The 18,051-nt window shown below is 50.1% G+C and overlaps 8 protein-coding genes across 18 annotated transcripts; 3 read left to right on the forward strand and 5 right to left on the reverse strand.

Annotated features, from left to right (window-relative positions):
* Positions 1–52: 52 nt before the first annotated feature.
* Positions 53–1,003, reverse strand: PPTG_14730 (hypothetical protein). The gene has a single exon (XM_008911235.1). It carries the CDS (start codon positions 996–998, stop codon positions 309–311), a length of 690 nt encoding a protein of 229 aa, XP_008909483.1. The 5' UTR covers positions 999–1,003; the 3' UTR covers positions 53–308.
* Positions 1,004–1,145: 142 nt separating this feature from the next.
* Positions 1,146–4,001, forward strand: PPTG_23530 (the record flags this gene model as incomplete). 2 transcript variants are annotated; one of them, XM_008911236.1, is made up of 12 exons in its annotated part: positions 1,146–1,277; positions 1,350–1,561; positions 1,648–1,890; positions 2,007–2,091; positions 2,155–2,229; positions 2,301–2,545; positions 2,608–3,082; positions 3,137–3,208; positions 3,272–3,407; positions 3,472–3,663; positions 3,739–3,851; positions 3,917–4,001. In XM_008911236.1, 12 exons carry the CDS (start codon positions 1,146–1,148, stop codon positions 3,944–3,946), a joined length of 2,010 nt encoding a protein of 669 aa, XP_008909484.1. In that variant the 3' UTR covers positions 3,947–4,001. The 2 variants fall into 2 exon arrangements, with proteins under 2 accessions (XP_008909484.1, XP_008909485.1); XM_008911237.1 differs by lacking the exons at positions 3,472–3,663; positions 3,739–3,851; positions 3,917–4,001 and having other exon boundaries at positions 2,608–3,208; positions 3,272–3,466.
* Positions 3,673–8,806, reverse strand: PPTG_14733 (hypothetical protein). Of its 3 annotated transcripts, XM_008911240.1 has the most exons (14): positions 8,719–8,806; positions 8,297–8,621; positions 8,043–8,224; positions 7,407–7,958; positions 7,142–7,342; positions 6,978–7,045; positions 6,506–6,916; positions 5,862–6,431; positions 5,665–5,793; positions 5,529–5,600; positions 5,413–5,459; positions 5,029–5,346; positions 4,528–4,945; positions 3,673–4,457 (listed from the first exon to the last, which is right to left on the reverse strand). In XM_008911240.1, exons 1-14 carry the CDS (start codon positions 8,720–8,722, stop codon positions 4,002–4,004), a joined length of 3,753 nt encoding a protein of 1,250 aa, XP_008909488.1. In that variant the 5' UTR covers positions 8,723–8,806; the 3' UTR covers positions 3,673–4,001. The 3 variants fall into 3 exon arrangements, with proteins under 3 accessions (XP_008909488.1, XP_008909486.1, XP_008909487.1); XM_008911238.1 differs by having other exon boundaries at positions 6,978–7,342; XM_008911239.1 differs by lacking the exon at positions 8,719–8,806 and having other exon boundaries at positions 6,978–7,342; positions 8,297–8,688.
* A 197-nt stretch (positions 8,807–9,003) lies between these two features.
* Positions 9,004–10,387, reverse strand: PPTG_14734. 2 transcript variants are annotated; one of them, XM_008911241.1, is made up of 2 exons: positions 10,162–10,387; positions 9,004–9,790 (listed from the first exon to the last, which is right to left on the reverse strand). In XM_008911241.1, exons 1-2 carry the CDS (start codon positions 10,303–10,305, stop codon positions 9,143–9,145), a joined length of 792 nt encoding a protein of 263 aa, XP_008909489.1. In that variant the 5' UTR covers positions 10,306–10,387; the 3' UTR covers positions 9,004–9,142. The 2 variants fall into 2 exon arrangements, with proteins under 2 accessions (XP_008909489.1, XP_008909490.1); XM_008911242.1 differs by having other exon boundaries at positions 9,910–10,387.
* Positions 10,388–10,653: 266 nt separating this feature from the next.
* On the reverse strand, positions 10,654–12,224 carry PPTG_14735 (hypothetical protein). The gene has a single exon (XM_008911243.1). It carries the CDS (start codon positions 12,152–12,154, stop codon positions 10,904–10,906), a length of 1,251 nt encoding a protein of 416 aa, XP_008909491.1. The 5' UTR covers positions 12,155–12,224; the 3' UTR covers positions 10,654–10,903.
* A 93-nt stretch (positions 12,225–12,317) lies between these two features.
* On the forward strand, positions 12,318–13,452 carry PPTG_14736. Of its 2 annotated transcripts, XM_008911244.1 has the most exons (3): positions 12,318–12,842; positions 12,910–12,966; positions 13,033–13,452. In XM_008911244.1, the coding sequence occupies exons 1-3, from the start codon at positions 12,426–12,428 to the stop codon at positions 13,168–13,170; spliced, it is 612 nt and encodes a 203-aa protein (XP_008909492.1). In that variant the 5' UTR covers positions 12,318–12,425; the 3' UTR covers positions 13,171–13,452. The 2 variants fall into 2 exon arrangements, with proteins under 2 accessions (XP_008909492.1, XP_008909493.1); XM_008911245.1 differs by having other exon boundaries at positions 12,910–13,452.
* On the reverse strand, positions 13,411–15,384 carry PPTG_14737 (hypothetical protein). 6 transcript variants are annotated; one of them, XM_008911246.1, is made up of 6 exons: positions 14,442–15,384; positions 14,223–14,357; positions 13,968–14,152; positions 13,786–13,890; positions 13,655–13,694; positions 13,411–13,581 (listed from the first exon to the last, which is right to left on the reverse strand). In XM_008911246.1, the coding sequence occupies exons 1-6, from the start codon at positions 15,126–15,128 to the stop codon at positions 13,492–13,494; spliced, it is 1,242 nt and encodes a 413-aa protein (XP_008909494.1). In that variant the 5' UTR covers positions 15,129–15,384; the 3' UTR covers positions 13,411–13,491. The 6 variants fall into 6 exon arrangements, with proteins under 6 accessions (XP_008909494.1, XP_008909495.1, XP_008909498.1 ...); XM_008911247.1 differs by having other exon boundaries at positions 13,655–13,890; XM_008911250.1 differs by having other exon boundaries at positions 13,786–14,152.
* Positions 15,385–15,765: 381 nt separating this feature from the next.
* PPTG_14738 (hypothetical protein) lies at positions 15,766–16,548 on the forward strand. Its single transcript, XM_008911252.1, has one exon. The coding sequence runs from the start codon at positions 16,065–16,067 to the stop codon at positions 16,470–16,472; it is 408 nt and encodes a 135-aa protein (XP_008909500.1). The 5' UTR covers positions 15,766–16,064; the 3' UTR covers positions 16,473–16,548.
* The last annotated feature ends 1,503 nt before the right edge of the window (positions 16,549–18,051 follow it).

Consider the following 18,051-nt stretch of genomic DNA (forward strand, 5'->3'; position numbering starts at 1 on the left):
TCGAAGCGCTTGCCATGTTCAATACCGTTCAATACCTCAACACAATGAAAAGCGAAGTGCAACAATGCGACGCAACTCGACCATGCTCCAATTATAGAATCGAGTGCTTTTATTTTTACTCGTGACGTCGAGCACCAAAGCTCTAGCTCTGTGCAATGACTATCTGCATCACTCACCTGCTATTATAATACCCCACCATCCCGTCATTCATCTCAAGTTGCATATGATGTCGACTCGACCTGCATTTGCGTAACACCTAGCATCTTCCACTTTGGCAAAAAAAAAAAAAAATGGGTGATACTTCGCGTCTACGGCTGGTAGTCCGACGCATATCTGCGGGACGTGCGGTCGTCGTGTCCGTTAGGTGCAGGGCGTCGGTAGCCGCGCTCCATGGCTTCCTCCTCCCTGCGCATCGGCCGTCCGTCATTTCTCGGTCCGCGGTAACCGTATCCTCGGTTTTCGTAGCGGTCACCACCACGTCGATAGTCTCCTCGATAGTCCTGACGTTCACGTGAACGCGAGCGGGAGCGTCCACGGGGCGGTCCGCATCGATACGGATCTTCCCGACGTCGGTCCGCATCGTAGCCATAGCCCCGGTCTCGCCCGTTTCCTCGGTCCCGAGAACGCGACCGGGGTCGGTCCTGTCTGGGTGGTGGTCCTCTCACGTCGCCATTGGGACCATTGCCTCGATCCCTAGAGTGCGAGCGGGGTCGGTCCTGCCTAGGTGGCAGTCCTCTCATGTTGCCGTTGGGGCCGTTTCCGCGATCCCGAGAGCGTGAGCGCCGCTTGCCACCGGACGGCACACCAATGTCGTTGCGTGTCATTGGGCCGCGGTTCGGCTCGGGCGCGTCATCGAACTGGCCATTGCGTGGCGGAGGTCCTTCAGCAGGAGGTGGTGGACGTGAGTCTGGCAAAGGTCCAGCAGGTGGCTCGTTAAGACCTTGCTTAGTCATCCATGCCGGTAGCGTGTTGGCACGTCCGCGTCCTCGTCCAGCCATCGTTGATTCGGAAGTGCTGACAGTTTTGTGCACGTCACACAGTTTTGTGCACTTGGCTACAGATCGTCTGGTCCATTCCTTTTTTTATAGTCCAACTCAATTGTGATTTTGACTTGAGTTGCAAATTTGAAAAAGGTTGTTATTGACATGTCGGGCAGTGGACGGAAAAGCGCGTACCGCAAGGGCGTGACCAAGCGCGTGCTATATGGCGACCCAGAACCCAAGGAGAACGAGCTCATCGTGCGCGTCACTGCTCTGCGTGGCAGCAACCTGTTCGAGGTGCAGCTTCAACGAATGAAGGAGATAATAGAGTTGATGATACTGACCTTGCGCTGTTTTTTTTTATCGTAGGTGGTGGATGCCAATGGCGTAAAATCTGTGACGATGTTGCCCACCAAGTTCCGCAAGCTCATTTGGGTAAAGCGAGGAGACTTTTTGATTGTCGGCGAGGGCGACGGTGGAGAAGCCACGACTGCCACGGGCAAGAAAGGTGCCGTGACGTCCATTGTGGAGCACATTTTGTACAAAGAGCAGATCAAAAACCTTAAGCGCAAGGAACTCTGGTACGCTGCAATAAGGAGAAACAAAGTAGTTATTTCTTAGAGGTCAGAAGTAGTGTCACTGATCGTTGGGTTTTTTTTTTCGTTAGGCCTGCAGCTTTTGACGACTCGCCCACTGGGCCGGCGTGGACTCAGGGAGACACCGTGAACAAAGATGAAGAGCAGAGCGACGAGGAAGGTGACGATGCGGGCGGGGAAGAGGCTCAAACGCCTACTGCCTCATCGTCGAATGGATTGACGATGGTTGAGGACCGTTTTGCTATGATGCATGTGAACCGGAATCGCCGTAAGGGACACTTCGATGACGAGGAGGAGGAGGACAGCGATGATGAGTAATTCACGAGCGGGAATGCTGGAGTTCTAGACTTGTTTTTGCCAAATTTGGCAACTTGCATACAATCCATTTTCAATAGAGTTATTGTTAGGCGAAAACGTATTTTGCCTTAAGACGAGTAATTGCGGACGAAAGAGAAAGCTCGAGTATCATGCAGCGCAAGCGTAGCAGCGCGTACAATGCTGGCCCTGCCGTATCGGTACGTAGGGGGTCGACGGGACATTTGCGATTATAACTAATTCACGTGTGCTTGCATTTGTAGCATTATCGTCCGTTGTTTTCCGGGAATAATACTGATCAAGAAAATGGTAATTCTCACAATGGCATATTCGGCAAAGTAAGATACTATCATCCCAAACCATAAGTGTGTGGTGTGCTTACATGTACTGCAACCTTGTTTCGCCTCAGCATGCCGACAAGAACTCGTTCTCGGACCTCCGAGTTGAAATTGACCGTGAGCTAGCATCGAAGTTTGGGACCCATCCAGGGTACCTTCGCAGTAAATCGTCGATCATGAACTACAAGACAAGAACGGAAGATACCGCAAAACGATCCTTTGGTGTCACCAAGACGGCTACTAAAGCTAAGCCTGTAGCATCGAATACACACGAATCCGCGCTACTAGCACCGCCAAATACTCGCCAGATGCTGAGGTAGGCCAAACCTTAGGTCTATTTAACTGTTTGATAATTCTTAATTCTCATTTGACAAGCAGGAGATCCTCGTCAGCATCAGCAGTCCGGAAGAAGCTTTTTCACGCCGTGGAGCAGGGATCCAACAACGGATATCAGCACCAAAACCACAAGTTGCAGGCTCAGATTGATGCGCTTCGAAAGATGGCGTCCGCCTCATTCTCCAAGACTCATACAAAAGAAGCCAAGGGATATTACACTTCCAACATAGATACATCGTCGGCATGCCACGGCATCGTGAGTCTTGCCCGAAAAAATTCAGGAGTATTGGCACCAGCGAACAAGTTGCAAAACCAGGAAGAATGCGTCTCTGGAGTGGGTATCGGTCCTAATCGATCAGCCAGTGCCTCCATTCTGATGTCCAACCCTGCCCAAACAACAACCATTTCCAACGTACCACATCCAGCGCCACCAGTTCTCGTGGGTGGATACAGATCTTCCTCTGTGCAACTCGAAGTGGAACTTGTGGAACGATTAAATGAAATAGGACGCTCTAACGTACGTTAGCTGAAAGGTGGTGCTTTCGAGTTTTAAGCTTATGTTCTCATGTAGTTACCGGAGAAAACCCTGTCACGGACGCGAGCGTGCCAAAACGTACTCGACAGCATCGTTCTGCAAGACGAGGTATAGTTTATTTGTTTATATTTGAGTCGGCAGCATTGAATTGATCGTGGCTTTGTGATGCAGCATTACGGTCGTCTTTTATCACGCATTCGAGACGAGTTTAGCACTTACGTTGACATGACGAGCAGAAAGAGTCCCATCAAATCAAGCAACAGCAAAGGAGCGAAAGCCTGGTGTACATGTGGGCAGGACATTTTTGGTACGTGAATGCTACTTAAAGTATAATTCTTGATTGCTTCACGAAGTAACTGTCTTGTGATCAGAGTTTGCGCTCATTAAACAGGAAAATACAGTGATGAAAAAGCGAGTGAGCAGCATGCAGCACGAAATTGAAAGTTTGCAAGCTGCTCTAAGACAAGCAAAGGCACGGAATTCCAGTAGTCATAGCAATCAAAGCAGTGTCCGTGACACGTGGAGCACTGAGTGCTGGCCGGAGGATGATCAGCAACAAGAAGGTAAAAAAAATTCACTCAATTGTCGTTGATTGTGGAAGAACTAACGCAAACATGCTTTGATCCTCTCGCTTTCAGACGATCTGGATGATGTCCAGCTTATCACCGCCGAAGATACGAGTCAACCACACTTCCGACCTCAAGACGTTCCGATGCTAAGTTTTGCAACTCTCCCTTCGTACAGTGACGAGGTATGATGCAACATTGGTCATATCTCACTCGCTTGCACTTGACACTGTTACTTGTGGTTACGTAGGAAGAAGATGAAGAAGGGTATAGTCAATAAACACCAGGCCACAAGTACTTCAGTGTCCATTGAAGGAGATGTTTCAAGTTGTCGGTTATCGCTCTCTCGTACTTCCAAGCTTCTCTAAAAGCTCCTTTAGCAGCTCATGTTGCTGACGCTGTTGGACCAGCGACTCCCTTGTTAACGCTTGCATTTGGTTCATCGCAGCACACACTCGATACATGGTGTAGACAAACATCAGCGCACAGATGATGATTGCCGCTTGAATTGTAGGGTGAAGTTGTGCCGGCAGTCCGTTGCTCGAAGTAGAAGCAGCCTTATTCGGCGCAGTTGATGATGAACTCGTTGAGCTATCAACCTCTTTAGTTGGTTCTTTGGGTGGAGCATCGCGTGTGCTCACAGACTCAGATGGCTGTTCCGAAGGTTTGTTAGCAGGAGCTGGAGACTTAGAACTGCTTCCAGTTGATGTCTGCTCCTTTGTTGCATCGAGAGCAGCGTTTAACCATGCTTTTACAGCATCCTTAGCCTCAGTGACTGTCGTGCTTTCAATCTAAATAGTAAATGGTAACGACAGCAAAGTCAGTGGAATAAATGTCTGACAATGCATCACACGCCAATACCTGTTTCTTCAGCCATGTGTTTTTCGACCATTGTACGCGTAGCCCCACTTGAGCCAAGCACATGCCTCTATTTTTCGTAGCACTGAAGACCCATCGATGTTCAACTCGGAAGTAATCGCAGTACGGAACATCGGAAACGCATGTTGTCGTGCTCACAACAAGGCGACTACCAGGTGTGTACGCATAGCGCTGGGTTTGGGTGGTCGGAATGACGCTGGGCCCTACCATATACTTCTTGTTGTGGGTGTATGAAACCACACGAGAGCCATCAAACGTATCTGGAGTGGCCACCGCTGTGTACGAGGTACTTTTCTTCTCCCAAGCAGGGAGAGATATGTTCGTTGCGCCGGCCGCCTCAAGTAGGTTACGCGAGAAAGTATCCGACTCGATCCATAACGTTGAGTAAGCAGTCTCAACACTGGAGGCATAGCAAAGAAACACAGAGGATCGTTAGTGCACATTCTAGCCCATCAGTTACTACGTTTCTGCAGAGTTTCTTACCTGAATTCCACCTCTTCGTCCATCAATATATCGTACTCACTCAGCAGAGTATCCTTGTCTGGAATATTAGTTGGTGGTGTTGATGCCATAGTTTTCGAAGAAAAGGACGACGGGGGACGGTTGTCGTCTACTGGAGTCGCATCAGTGGAGCTCGATTCGGAACTAGGAGCAACAGCAGCTAAGTCCTTAGAACTCCTTCGTCGTCTAGACTCGCTGTCAGTCGTCTCTGGGTCAGAGTGGTTTGCTGGATCTGACATTAACTCTTCTGTCTCCTTCTTGATGGATCGTAGTTGCTGGATGCTCTGATAACATTCATCACTGTTTTACAAATTAGCTGGAAGTTACCGTGCTGCGGAAAATATAAGTACAAGAACGAGAGCTTACCGAAATACAAATGAAGCGAAAAATATTTTCTCTCCTTTGACTGTGAGCTGTAATTCGAAATGACATGAGTAAGTGCATAACATCAAACAAGCAGTGAATACAAGCTTTACACGAACCTCAATAGCATTGGGAACTATCAGCGCTGTGTTTTTCTTCTCCATTGCTGAAATGTCAGAGAATGAAGCAACCTGCAACGAACGCCGTTAGATCACATATCCACCAATTCTCCACTTCATAGTTGTAGTAACGTACGAATATTGTGTCCATCCATCCAGAGAAGCACATTCGGTCCCTTGTAAGATAAAGTCGACCATGGTACGGGAAGTTGGAGAGGTAGAGTGCACACGAAAAGCTTTCAACGACTTGCTCCGGTGAATCGAGCTACATCGAACAACACATCACAGTTAATAGATCGGTAACAACCTGGGTATAGCTTGCACCGCTTTTACCTTAAACTTCTTTTGGAAATCGGAAACACCAAGTGGCTGTGATTCGGTGAATTCTTCCTCTTGTTCAGTTCCAGAATCTTCGCTTTCATCCTCGTCAGAGAGGCTACCATCTGCACCATTTTCGTTTGCAGTAGCTGTATGATCGTCTCCTTCCAGTCTAACTCTCGTGCGCGGGGATTTTTTCTCGGATGAAGCATTGATCTCGCCAAACGGACTGAAGCTGCTTGTGCGGCTTCGCGGATTATTATCCGAGTTTTCTGAGGTTATCGATGAAGGAGCTCTCAGCGACGAAAGATATTCTCGCATTGCTTCTTTCAAGTTGTCATTGCCGTGATAAGCAGGAACGATGCGCTTGGTCCGTTCGTACGGCTGCCGGTTGATTCGAATAAACTCGGCCATATCCGTGCTTGGATCGATCTTCTCGAATTCTATCAAGGCCTTGTTTCCGACTGACGCTCCTCCCTGCAGCATGTGCTCGACGGCTTTTGCAAGCGATTGTAACGAGTTTTTGCCGACTTGAAGCCGGTATTTCTCGTTTTTCATGCATGTTGAAATAAACACCTCGATTTCCTACACAGGTTGGTGATCACAGTTAGTTAGAAATAATCATACAGAAAGCCTCACAAAGCCAGCTCAACACGAACCTGAACATAATTCTGGTACGTCTGCTTTAAAACCTTGGTGCTCTCTGTGGCTTGCGCTTGTAGCTGACGAATTTCCTCCGCAAGCTGACGGAGCTTGGCTTCCGATCGTCGCTCCTTTTCATTAAACAAACGAGCATTGGCACTAAGCACCATCAAAGCCTGAGTGACATCGATGCCGTAAGAATTTGTGGCGACAGGGGTTGCTCCTGGCAGATACGAAAAGGTCATCGCAAAGTCCCTGGCTTTCGTATCAAGCTTTTGATGAAGCTTTTTATGAGCACCCGCTTCATTGCACAATGACGAATGCAGCTTCGAGAAGCTCTCTTGTGTAGTAACACGAACGCTCTCGTACTCACTCTTCATGGTGGCAAGGCTGAGAGACACGGGCTCGGCAAGTAGCGATCGGAATTCCTGCATTGCAACAACAACCATGAGAACAACGCAGGAGACTATAAAGATCTTGGTAGCATACCTGGTGAACTTCCAGGAGAAGCTTTACTTGATCCTTCACTGCCATCCAACCATTCGCCATCGATGCACCTTCATCAGACAGGAAGTTCATTGTATTGGATGATGTGCCGAATAGATCTGTAGGTGGGGCGTGTCCACCGTTTTCGTGCAGTCGCAGTAGCTTACGCAGAGAATGTGAAAAGCGGGTCTCGCTCGCAATAAATTCTGTCACCACTGAGTTGATGATTCCAACCATCCGGTGTCCGGTGTCCGACATCTCCTGGATATGCGTCATGCGTAGGTAGGAAGGATTAGTCGACAAGTCTGCTCGGTCGACATCTATCTCGTCTTGGCCTCCAAGACTTTGGAACCCCTTTTCAATATCAGCTAGGAATCATTCATAATGCATCAGTAAAGTACCAACCATTACAGTGGTGATAAGTCTGCTTACCCAGTTCATCAACTTTGTTGGCGCTTGCTTTCATCCGCTCGACGAATTGCTGAGACCGCGAAAACATGCTAATAAATGCCTTTTGCATGCGCATCAGTACATCTCGAAGATATTCGAGACGCTGCTCTTCTGTAAGCTGAAAAGCGTGCAAATTCTCCTTGATTTCCCGCTCGAAAATGAGTCGCTGCGCGTTTGTGTAATCCACCGTATGAACGTAGTGCTTTTCCGCGGCGATAACGTCTTCAAGACTGCTATACAACTTTGATCTCTGTCGCTCCAACGGGTTGCGTCCAAAAGAAGACGTGGTATCCCACATCTTTGTCAGCAATTGCCCAGCACCTGCTGCCAGTTTGTCGGTCAGCTCCTTTGACGCTGAAACTTCATCTGACGAGTCAGAGGACGAGGAATTAACGTCTGCTAACGTGCTGTTGTCACTCTTTCGCATTGCTGTCGTGATCTCGATCGCTTCTTGGCATTTGCGATCGTACTTTTCTTTTGCTTTCTCCATCGAAGAAATCATCTGCTGTTGAGCCCAACGCACCTTGGTCCCCTCTGCAAACAGTTACAAGAAACCAACTGCGTTAAAATCCTTATGACGCCATAATAATTATAATGAAAACTAATAACGTGACAAACCTGAAACGAGTCGATGCACCTGAGTTTCCTGCTGCGCCGCGAAGGCCTTGGCACCAGGAACAATAGAGGTCTGCATGGTTTGGGCAAATGCCCACCGCTCTTGAGCCAGATGCTCTGTGGCTTCTTGAAATGTGGCCCAGCATTCTGTAAATTGCTTCGACCAGTCTTCAGCCTTTGCACTCCTGCACAAGCGCACCAACAGAATGATGTCAAAGTGAATAGATCCTGAACAGTTCAGCAATAGCCCTACTTACTGTGCCAGCTTAAGCAGTGACTGCGCGTAATTGCTCTCCAGTCCCGCACGCTCAATGACAAAAGCTGAGACGGCCTGGCAAAGTTGCACGCCGCTTTTTGCCTTTTGACAGACTTTTGGGAAAGATTGGAAAAGGTCTGTCGAGTACGTTCCCTCAGTCTGAGAAGAGCGAGGCCACGCCACGGAGCCTTCTTCACTCTTGGCTGTTGGACTGACACCGCCGTGGTTAGGAGAGGAATCGGACGTCATTGTCGAGCTGCTGGAGGAGTTCTGGGGCTTGTTATCATCAGGCGATGTCTCCTCCACTTTGAGATCCGCCGCGAGTTCTGTTGGCGTAGAGCAGTTAGAAGGGAGATGAACGCATTGAAAGCTTTATGGGTGAGTGGAGAGAAGATCGACAAAGAGAAATGTACCAAAACTCACCCATTATGAACCCAAGAAGAGCGCGTGAGCTCTGCTTTGCAGAAGGTCGGACGAAAATGGAGCACACTTTTTCTAAGCAGTTTCAAACGCTTAACTGATATCATTGCAATTTGACAGCATACAAACGCCTAGTGAAAACAGCGAAGAAGTCGTAAAAGCGGTGAAGCCTTGACACCCATCGTGTATCCATGCTACGGATACATGATGCCTTTGCTTTTACTGCGCTTAATCCATGTGTATCCTGCACTGCATGCCGGCAGATATAATAATTGTGCACGTACGCAATGTGACTTTAGATGTTTGAATGTTATTCAGCCATTACACTTTCCAGGAAGGACTACGCTTCCTGTCGAGAGCACCTACGAATAAAGAAGACAAGAGGTGGCATGCCACGCCACATTGCGCTTCAAACCCGGTACATAACTTAGTACTGGGCCTTCTTGGCAGCTTCAGCGGCGATCGCCTTCTCGCGCAGCTCCAGCTTCTTCTGGGTCTTCAGGCCCATGATGCCACCGCCCCACTTACGACGAGCCTGGACGTCCTCGTTGAACTTGGTGCGGAACACCTGGGTCAGCGAGTCGAACTTGGCCTTGTCTTCCTTGTTCACGTGCGTCAGAGCAACAACAGCGGCGTTCTTCTGGTGCACAAGCTGGCCCAGACGAGCCTTGCCCTTGACAATGCAGTACGGGATGTCGAACTGACGGCACAGAGCGGGCAGGAACACCACAAGCTCAATGGGGTCAACGTCGTGGGCAATGACCACGAGCTTGGCCTTCTTGTTCTCGATCAGCGAGGTCACGTGGTTAAGACCGAACTTCACGACGGCGGGCGGGGCCGAGGCCTCCTCCTTGCCGGCAGCGATGTTGCGAAGACGCTGGGTCTTGGCGGCCTTGGTCTCCGGCTGGTACTTAAGCAGCAGCTTGAACAGGTCCGTGGCCACGTTCTTCTCCACAGTGTTGGAGAACTGGTTGATCGACGGCGGCACCTTCAGACGCTGGTACAGGACCTTGCGCTGACGCTGAAGACGTACGTAACGTGGCCAACGCACGAAGCGGGACAGGTCACGCTTGGGCTGTAGAGAGAAGTTAAAAGCAAGACAGTGATAGAGTTAGTAAAGCTGTTATATGACAAAACACGTCCTCCACGAGTGAGCTTGTGCATGACAATAGGGCAGAGAGCGAGATTCTTTACCCTTGAGGCGCAAATCATCGCGAACGAATGAAATTGCCACCACAAGTTTGTGTCATTGCGGTCGTGGGGGACCCGCTACACTGTTATCAAGTGAGACAGAGAAAGAGGGGTCGAGTCACGCAGCACTTTGGCAACGCACTCAAACGTTTTTCCTCTGTCACCACTGAGGGGCGTGAAATCGCTGCCTTTGTCCCTCTCATCGAGAGACAAAGAGGCTAAACGATAGGATTTAGAGACGGCGCTTCAAAATACCTGAATGTCACCGCCCTTGCGGAAGTTCTTGGGGGCAGACACGAAGAGGGGGTCCTTCTTCGAGGCAGCCGAGACCTTGACCCCCTTAGTGGTCTTGGTCGTGGTGGTGGTGGTGGTGGTGCGCTTGACCTTCTTGGTGGGCATGGTGATCGTAGATGGCGAATAAACGAATGGGGCCGTTACGGTTGGTGTCAGCCGAGAAGCGCCCCACAACAGCCAGTCATTCGAAAATGCGAAGTTTCAGCCAATGAAAGGAGGCATTGAATTCAGCGTGGTTTACATAAGTACTGAAATATGTTAATGCTGTTCGAGACGACAAGTTCATCTCACCTGCCACTTTCCATTTCGCTGCCACTGGCAGTGCCAGCGAATGCTGGAAGTGCATAAGTGACAATAAGGTACGGCTGGATGATTTACTCACCCTCGCTTGGTGGCGTCTCGAGGATTGCTGACTGAATTGGGTCATTTCCACCACTGTAGAACTTTGTAGTAGAAGTAATATTAGTACTTCGTAGGAAGCAGATAACTCTACACGACAAATGCGCTTCAGGGACACGAAAAAAACGTAGACCGTAATGACTTCTGCCGAGTTTCATAGAATGCAGTTAAAACCATCTATGCCAGAAGATTCTTGACTCACATGTCAACTCCATGTGTGAGCAAATAGCACCTTTTGTTATCTGCTTACGTTCTACTTGCTCAGAGATGATCACAGAACTAAAATGCTCTGCCGGGGTCTCTTTTACAACTGCGAGGATAGATACGCGAACAATCGATCATACACGTCAGCACCGCGACGCAGCACCTCACTCTTCCAGGAGCTGCTCTGGTGTAAATAAAACACATCCCGGAGTTTCTGTGCGTACGGCAAGCGACCTGCAGATGACGATCCGTGGTAGTACATGGTATTCTCCTCAATCAATGCCTTCAGGACGAACACACCAGGCACCGTCCCGAACTCTTGGCAGAACAAAAGAGCGTTCCCTTTAGTTTGTGAGGTCAATAGCTTTGACACACCATCGGAAGTGAGACCACCAACACCATCATATCCTCGTGCCACAGAATTCTCGTTATCTTGCATGAAGACCACCTTGTTCGTGTACTCGGGGCCACTGAAGACGCTGCGTGCTACCGCCATGTCGCTTCCCGTTCCAAGCATCAGCGTGTCAACACCAGCAGGTCCAAGTCCCGTGTGTACATCAACCATTGCAAACTTGGTTACGGTGTTGAAGTCGACATGTTCCCGTAGAAAATCCTGTAGCAGTGCCAAACTAGGCTCGAGCTCCGTTCCACCGAAGAAAAGCGTCTGCGGGAACCGATAATTCCCGACAACTGTCGCCTGTTTTATCGCGTTAAAACCTTTTGTAGCTAAATTCATAATGCCTTTCACCCAGAACGAGTTCTTGACACCGCCCAATTCTTTCGGGTTCAGCAGCTCGTAGACATCCATATATCCCAGTTGGTTTGGGTCTCTCGCTTGGCGTTCCTTGAATTCCTCTGGCGTGAGCCAATTGCGGTTCAAGTCCACACCATGCTCATTAAATCGACGCAGCCGTGCGAATCCATACGCATTGAGCGCGTGCACGAAGATCACCGTGGGCTTGTTCTTGGCGGTGCTTGGGTTTTTCGCCGCTCGCTCCAACAGAGACGCCTGGATTGCGCTTCCAGCAAAACCTTCGACGCCATGCGTGCCTGAAATATGGAGTAGAACACGACCGCTAAAACCTTCGAGCACTGCAATGTCCACCGTCAAGTCCAACGACTTTAGATGATCAAGAGGCAGCGAAAACAGCTTGGCACCGGCACTCTCAGCGCGTGATCGGAAAAGTGCTCGAGCCTGGTAGTATGAGTCGCTGAAATGGGCCTCCACACTGACGTTGGTTGTGGGAGTGGGTGAGTACGAGTCCAGAGGCACAAAATCGTTGTATGCGTGTACAAGCAGCGCCACCAGGAGGGCCCCGATCGCCGGCAAGGATACCCTCATTTGGCTCATTTGTCATCCAAAGTTGAAGAATGTGAATCTATAAATTCAGGATAAACTGACACAAGTTAGCAATATCTAGATTGTCAATGCTAAACTGAATTTTTTTTCTTAAATGAGGAAATACAAATTTAGATATTTCTAGATTGGACATGGGCTTTTGCAAATTGCAAGTTGCAAAACCGACTGCCACCGACGACGAGCTCGTTATCAGGTGTGAGGACGCTGTCTGCTACTGCCGCTGTGCTCTCGCTCAATTGCCTCCGTGCGGTCGATCAACGCGATGGGTCAGCACTGCTCATGCTTGGAACACCCGCCCAAATACCAGCGGAGGCAATCCGACGACCTCGACTCGGTGGACATGGAGCGAGGCGACGACGGCGACGACCAGGAGCTGGAAGTGTTAGTGGACGCACAGGAATCCCACGAGCTGCTTGGTGCCAGACCAAGAACGAGTTCAGGCGGTAGAAGTAATCAACGGAGCGTCTTAAAGCGAACTGGATCGACTGTCGCTGCTGGACTCATGGCAGACGCAAATAGGAGAGAAGACGAGCGTAAAGAGGAGTCGGAAGAGCAGTGCATGCGTCGCAGTCTTAGCATGGGTCTCATGGGGCTGGACGCAGACCACCGCCCGACACCATCTCCTCGACCAGAAGAGCTGTCAAGGCTGCTGCGCTCTTATCAAGAGGTCACTGGCGTGGTAAGCCTTTGCCTTCATTTCATTTTTAACTGTGCACGGGCTGATCAGGAGGTATATTTTGCAACAGGTCGATGAAGGCCAACTTGACCTCGAGTGCATCATGTGCTTGGATACATTTTCTGAGGTAGGGATGTCTTAGAAATTGCATCTTGAGCTGATCTAACTGTGCTGCATGTTTTGATTTCTATAGAATAATCCGAAGGTTCGCACGCTGTGCAATTGTGGCATGAACCGCACCAACTTTCACATGAGCTGTTTGCTCGAGTGGCTTAATCGTGACGCGAATTGCCCAGTTTGTCGCGAATACCTCTTCTTCGAGGACTCATAATTATACTTAACTATTGTCCTTGAACGAATGCTCGTACAATGAGCGACCTCACTGGGTGTTCAAGCAAAAGAAGACGAGTACGATCAAACGGTAGCCCCATCCTCCCCCAGGGCGCTCGAGCTCTGTTGATACCAAGCTTATTCCGTAGTTGCAACCTGTCAATTATCGTCGCTTTCTGCAGCGACAGTTTTGCTTTCGGCCGAGCGCATGAGACCTGCCATACAGTAGGCACCGGAAACGTCCTGAATAATAACATCATGTATTCTATTTCTTGGGAAGCGTTTCACTGAAGTCTTTACCTTGCCAACTACTTGCTGCAATTCACGTGTGCTGTCCAATTCGATCACGAAAAGCATAAGTGGATGCCACTGCTACGACACCAACCGCCATTGTTGTGATAATGATAGAAGTCTAGAAAGCAACACGAAAATACATCAGTACACGCCGGTACAGACGAATCGAGTACTAGTTCTTTTCGAAATACCTGCCAGGAACCCAGAATGTAGTTGGTCGTGTCTCCATCTCTACTCCACGATACAATACCATCGAGCCCCAAGCAACCGTCAGTAAATGATTAGGAACAATAAAAAAAAAAATGAAACCTGCTTTACTAACCGTGACAGCCGAGCGGGTAATGGCGGAACATCTTTCAGCATCGGTTTACTTATGCAGGGCCACGGTTGGTATTCGTAAGGATACTGGAAGTACGCACATCGGCTACTGTGTATATCAACAACGTCAAAGCTTCGAAATTGCTGCCCTGCATCAAAAACTTCAATGCTTATCGAGTAACGTACACTGAGCCAGCATCCAGGTCGCTTAGCTTTCTTAGCTGCTCCGGAGGCAATTGGTGGAACAGCACAAGAGCACGTGCGATCACCTTTTCGATATCCATTGAGAGTGGTAAGCTTGACAGCATTCCATGTATCGTTCCGAAGTCGCGTTCGCACCGCAAAATCTTCTCTCTCGCCTCAAGCACAACCTACGTACGAAAAAGCACCCGGGAACGAGTTAAAGGCCCGAAAAGAAAATGTTCAGGCAAGACCACGTACTCCTGCAGATACGTAGAGACTGAACAGCGGGTGAGTCACAAGAAATACGTCATACAGCCGCGCGACATCCCCGAAGCGTTTTAATTGGTGCGCAAACCACGTGATCATCCAGGGCAAAGCGAAGAACGGTTCCACCTGGAGTAGTTGACACATACCAATCGTTGCCAGTACTTGTCAGTGCTGCTAAAACGAGGTGCATGTTTCAATCAACGGACGTACCCCCGATGCATGTAAATGTTGGAAAAGCAGCTCGTCAGCAGCATCCAGCAACGGGAACAGCAACCTAGTGGTTTCCATCACTTGCTCAAACCCTGAACGCATCGGTTCGCGCTGGTATGTCTCGCTCACATTCTGCACAGCTTGCATCGTGTTTTTCGAGTTTCCCAGTGTCAGCAAAAACACCGAGACAATGTCGTGATAGCCTTGGAAGTAAAACAGCTCGTCGTTGGCGTTCAGCACGCCCAATATGATCTGCGTTAATGCGCGGCGTTTAGAGCGACGATCGCTCTCTTTGATCCTCTGCAACACGTCATAATGCCACAAAGATCGCTCCACATCCTTCTCCACCTGCGCTGCGTCTCGGTGTGCTTCCGCCGAGCTGTTTCCAGTGGTAGACAGCCCATTTTGAGTCAATCGATCAACACCAAGCAGGAACGGCCATGCCTCCCTCCGAAACTCTTCTGAAACGAGACCTTTCGGTGTTATTGCCAGTCGGCGCACTTCGTGGAAACATTGGTCTCGTTCCTCAACTCTTGCAACGTCGCCGTGGCGTTCTAGTGCACGCAGGTGAAGGATGGCCGCGCGGAGCTCCCTTTCCTTGTATTGGATGAGACGGCGCTCGCGCGCTGCGGGTGCCCGTCCTGGGATGCCCCGCACATGGCGTCGACTGTGCTTCTTGCTGCCCATTTTGCCAGCGTTGGAAACGAATCGACGCAAACGTCGCCAGTTGACTGCTTTTTAGGTGTAATTTTAGCTGAAGCAGTGGTTAATCGCGGTATTTAAACGCTATTTTCAGAATGAAAAAGGGACACAAGATGTCCAATCGTGATCAGCCTGATCTTTTGGTGTCCACACATAAACCAGCTGGGGTGATTAATTTGATTGCAGCTGAATTGGCTTCACCGTGCCGAAAGGAGCAATACCAATACCCAAGCCATGTCTACCGCTCCAAACCATGGATCATGGGCCAATTGTCCATGGTGGCGTGGGGCAGCGTCCGATTGGCATGGTGCCGCCGCTTTTTGCTGAGACTTTTGCTTCGGTGTCGCGTCGAGATCCATGAAAATTATTTGAACAAAGTATTGCACCTTTTCAAGTCAAAAATCAGCTGTCGGAAAGTACTGATTCAAATGCTCATCGAGTGGTTTGCTTAACCTAGCTTCACCGTCTGCATGCGATCTCGAAGGTTATAGCTTTCTGTATCTTTTTGAAACCGAACGTAACAGGTGAACCGTTTCATTATTATTCAATTTAGAGGGTAAACTCTCGCTGGGGATTCTGATTTCTCCATGGACCACCTTTCACTTGGCTTCACTATGCTGCCGTCTACTCCAACCTTGGGACGTCATGATGAGGGGCAGCTCCCGTCGTCCGTTGGTGTCGGCTCAGTGTGGGATATCGCGAGCGACGGCGAAAGGTCCGGAAAGAAACGCCGAGCGGACGACAACCGCGTACTGAGCTCCAGTGTTCGGACGCCCTGCATTTCCAGTCGCGATCGGCGATAAGAGCCCCACCAGCTGGGCAGTCGCACGTGAACTCAGACAGGACCCCGAGGCTCGGCTTGACGGCCGCTGTCTCTCTCTTCTCTTCAGTCAGTCTTGAACGCCCCGCAGTCCGCGCAACATGGCGCGTTCCGGCAGCGATGGCGAGAGCGATGACGCTATGCAGTATAGCAAGCCGCTGCGTCAGCAGAAGAAGCTCTGCGATGAGGCCATGGAGCTGGTCAACGCTGGCGTGGCCATGCAAAACGCGTCTCCGCCCGATGCGGCGGGTGCCGACGCCAAGCTCTCGCGCGCAGTGACGCTCATGGAGCAGGCACTGGCCATCGAATACCCGACGCAGGAGGAGCGAGACGCCAGTCAACGTCTCAATAACAAGATGAACCGATACGTCAAGATGATCCGCAGCCAGCGCGAGAAGGGCACGGCTGGCGGCGCTACGGGCCGTGGACACAATACCAAGTACAACATTCTACCCATGGACAACTTGCCATCCACGTACAATGCCGTGGTCGAGCTATTATCCAAGTAAGAAGACGCTGCGTGAATTTTCACATTATGAAGTGGGTGCAAAACTAACACTGATTTCTCTCTCTCTCTCTCTCTTTGGACAGCTCGTCTGCTGTAGGTGATATCTTTGAGAGCCTCAAGGGTGCGTTCGGTTTCCAGGAGTCCAATGTCGCCAACCAGAAGGAGCACGTGCTGCTCATGCTGACGAACTTCAAGCTTCAGGAGGAGGAGCCGAACCAAAACAACGAGGAGCACCATCAACTGGACCGACAGCAGGAGCTGGATATGGCCAATAAGGGCATCAAGCGTTTCCACGGACGCATCTTTGCCAACTACACCAAATGGTGCAAGTACGTGTCGACCAAGCCTGCATTCACGAGCGATCCGCTCGTGGATATCGTGCTGTTCTTCCTGATTTGGGGCGAGGCAGGTAACTTCCGTCAGATGCCTGAATGCCTCTGTTTCCTGCTGCACACGTCGCTGCCCCAGGCTTCGTCTCGTGGTGGTAGCAAGAACCCCGGCGACTTCCTTACGGAGGTTATCCGTCCGATGTACGAAGAAGTCAAGAAAGACAACGACAAGAAAACCGCACAGGGTGCTCGTGCTCCTCACGCGGAGATTCGTAACTACGATGACTTTAACGAGTTCTTTTGGAGCAAGAAGTGCTTGAAGTACAACCCGACGACCATTCACGAAGCTTTCGGTGAAGTGGACAAGAAGGGTCGCCCCAAGGTCATTAAGAAGAGCTTTGTGGAGAAACGCACGTGGATACGCGCTCTGATGTCCTTCCGTCGTATCTTCTGCTTTAACTGCGCGCTGTTCCTGGCGGTCTGTGGTTTTGCTCTCAACATGGTCATGTATTGCCCGGACACGCCTATCTTGTATGGCGCTGATCTGAGCAACGGAGACTCGCGTGGTTTTACTGTGTTTGGCAAGAATTTCACGGCATCTGACAGCACTGGCATTGGATCTGGCGACGGATCAGAAGACAAGTCGAGCGATGGATCTGGTCCTTCCTGTAACCATCAAATGCTGGCTACATGTCTCGGTATGACCTATACGACTGGTATCTTTGAAGACATTCCCATTGATTTCAAGGCCCTGCTCCAGGTTGTGCCGTTCACCGACTGTGTGGAAAAGAGCACGGGACGGTGCGGATGCTACTTGGATCTGATTGACAACTGCTTCGCGGAAACAGGCCAAACTACGAAGGTCACAGAAGACGAACACACGTTCTCGGCTTCAAGTGAATATGACCAGAGCATGTGTGTGGTGAACTGGCGTGCTGCCGTTGAGAACATCATCAAGAAGCCTGGCCCGGGTAAGCTGAACTGCGAGATCTGTCAGTTGGACATCAAGGCATTGATCACAAACGGCAAGATCGGTGATTTGTTCAGCGGTCTGCTGCAAATGGGAGATGGTACCCCACTTGCGGACGGTGACATCGACAGCACCAAGCGAACAGATATGGGTGGTCTTGCTATGCTTGGCGGTGCCGGCTGTCTGGGCCTGGTTGTTGCGTGCGAGTTCTTCAACAAGATCTTCTCGCGTGTTGGTTCGGGCTACGTGGGTCGTTCGATGCCGGTCCCCATTCGCGCATA

This window comes from Phytophthora parasitica, assembly GCF_000247585.1.
Source record: "Phytophthora parasitica INRA-310 unplaced genomic scaffold supercont2.41, whole genome shotgun sequence".
Lineage (NCBI taxonomy): Eukaryota > Oomycota > Peronosporomycetes > Peronosporales > Peronosporaceae > Phytophthora > Phytophthora nicotianae.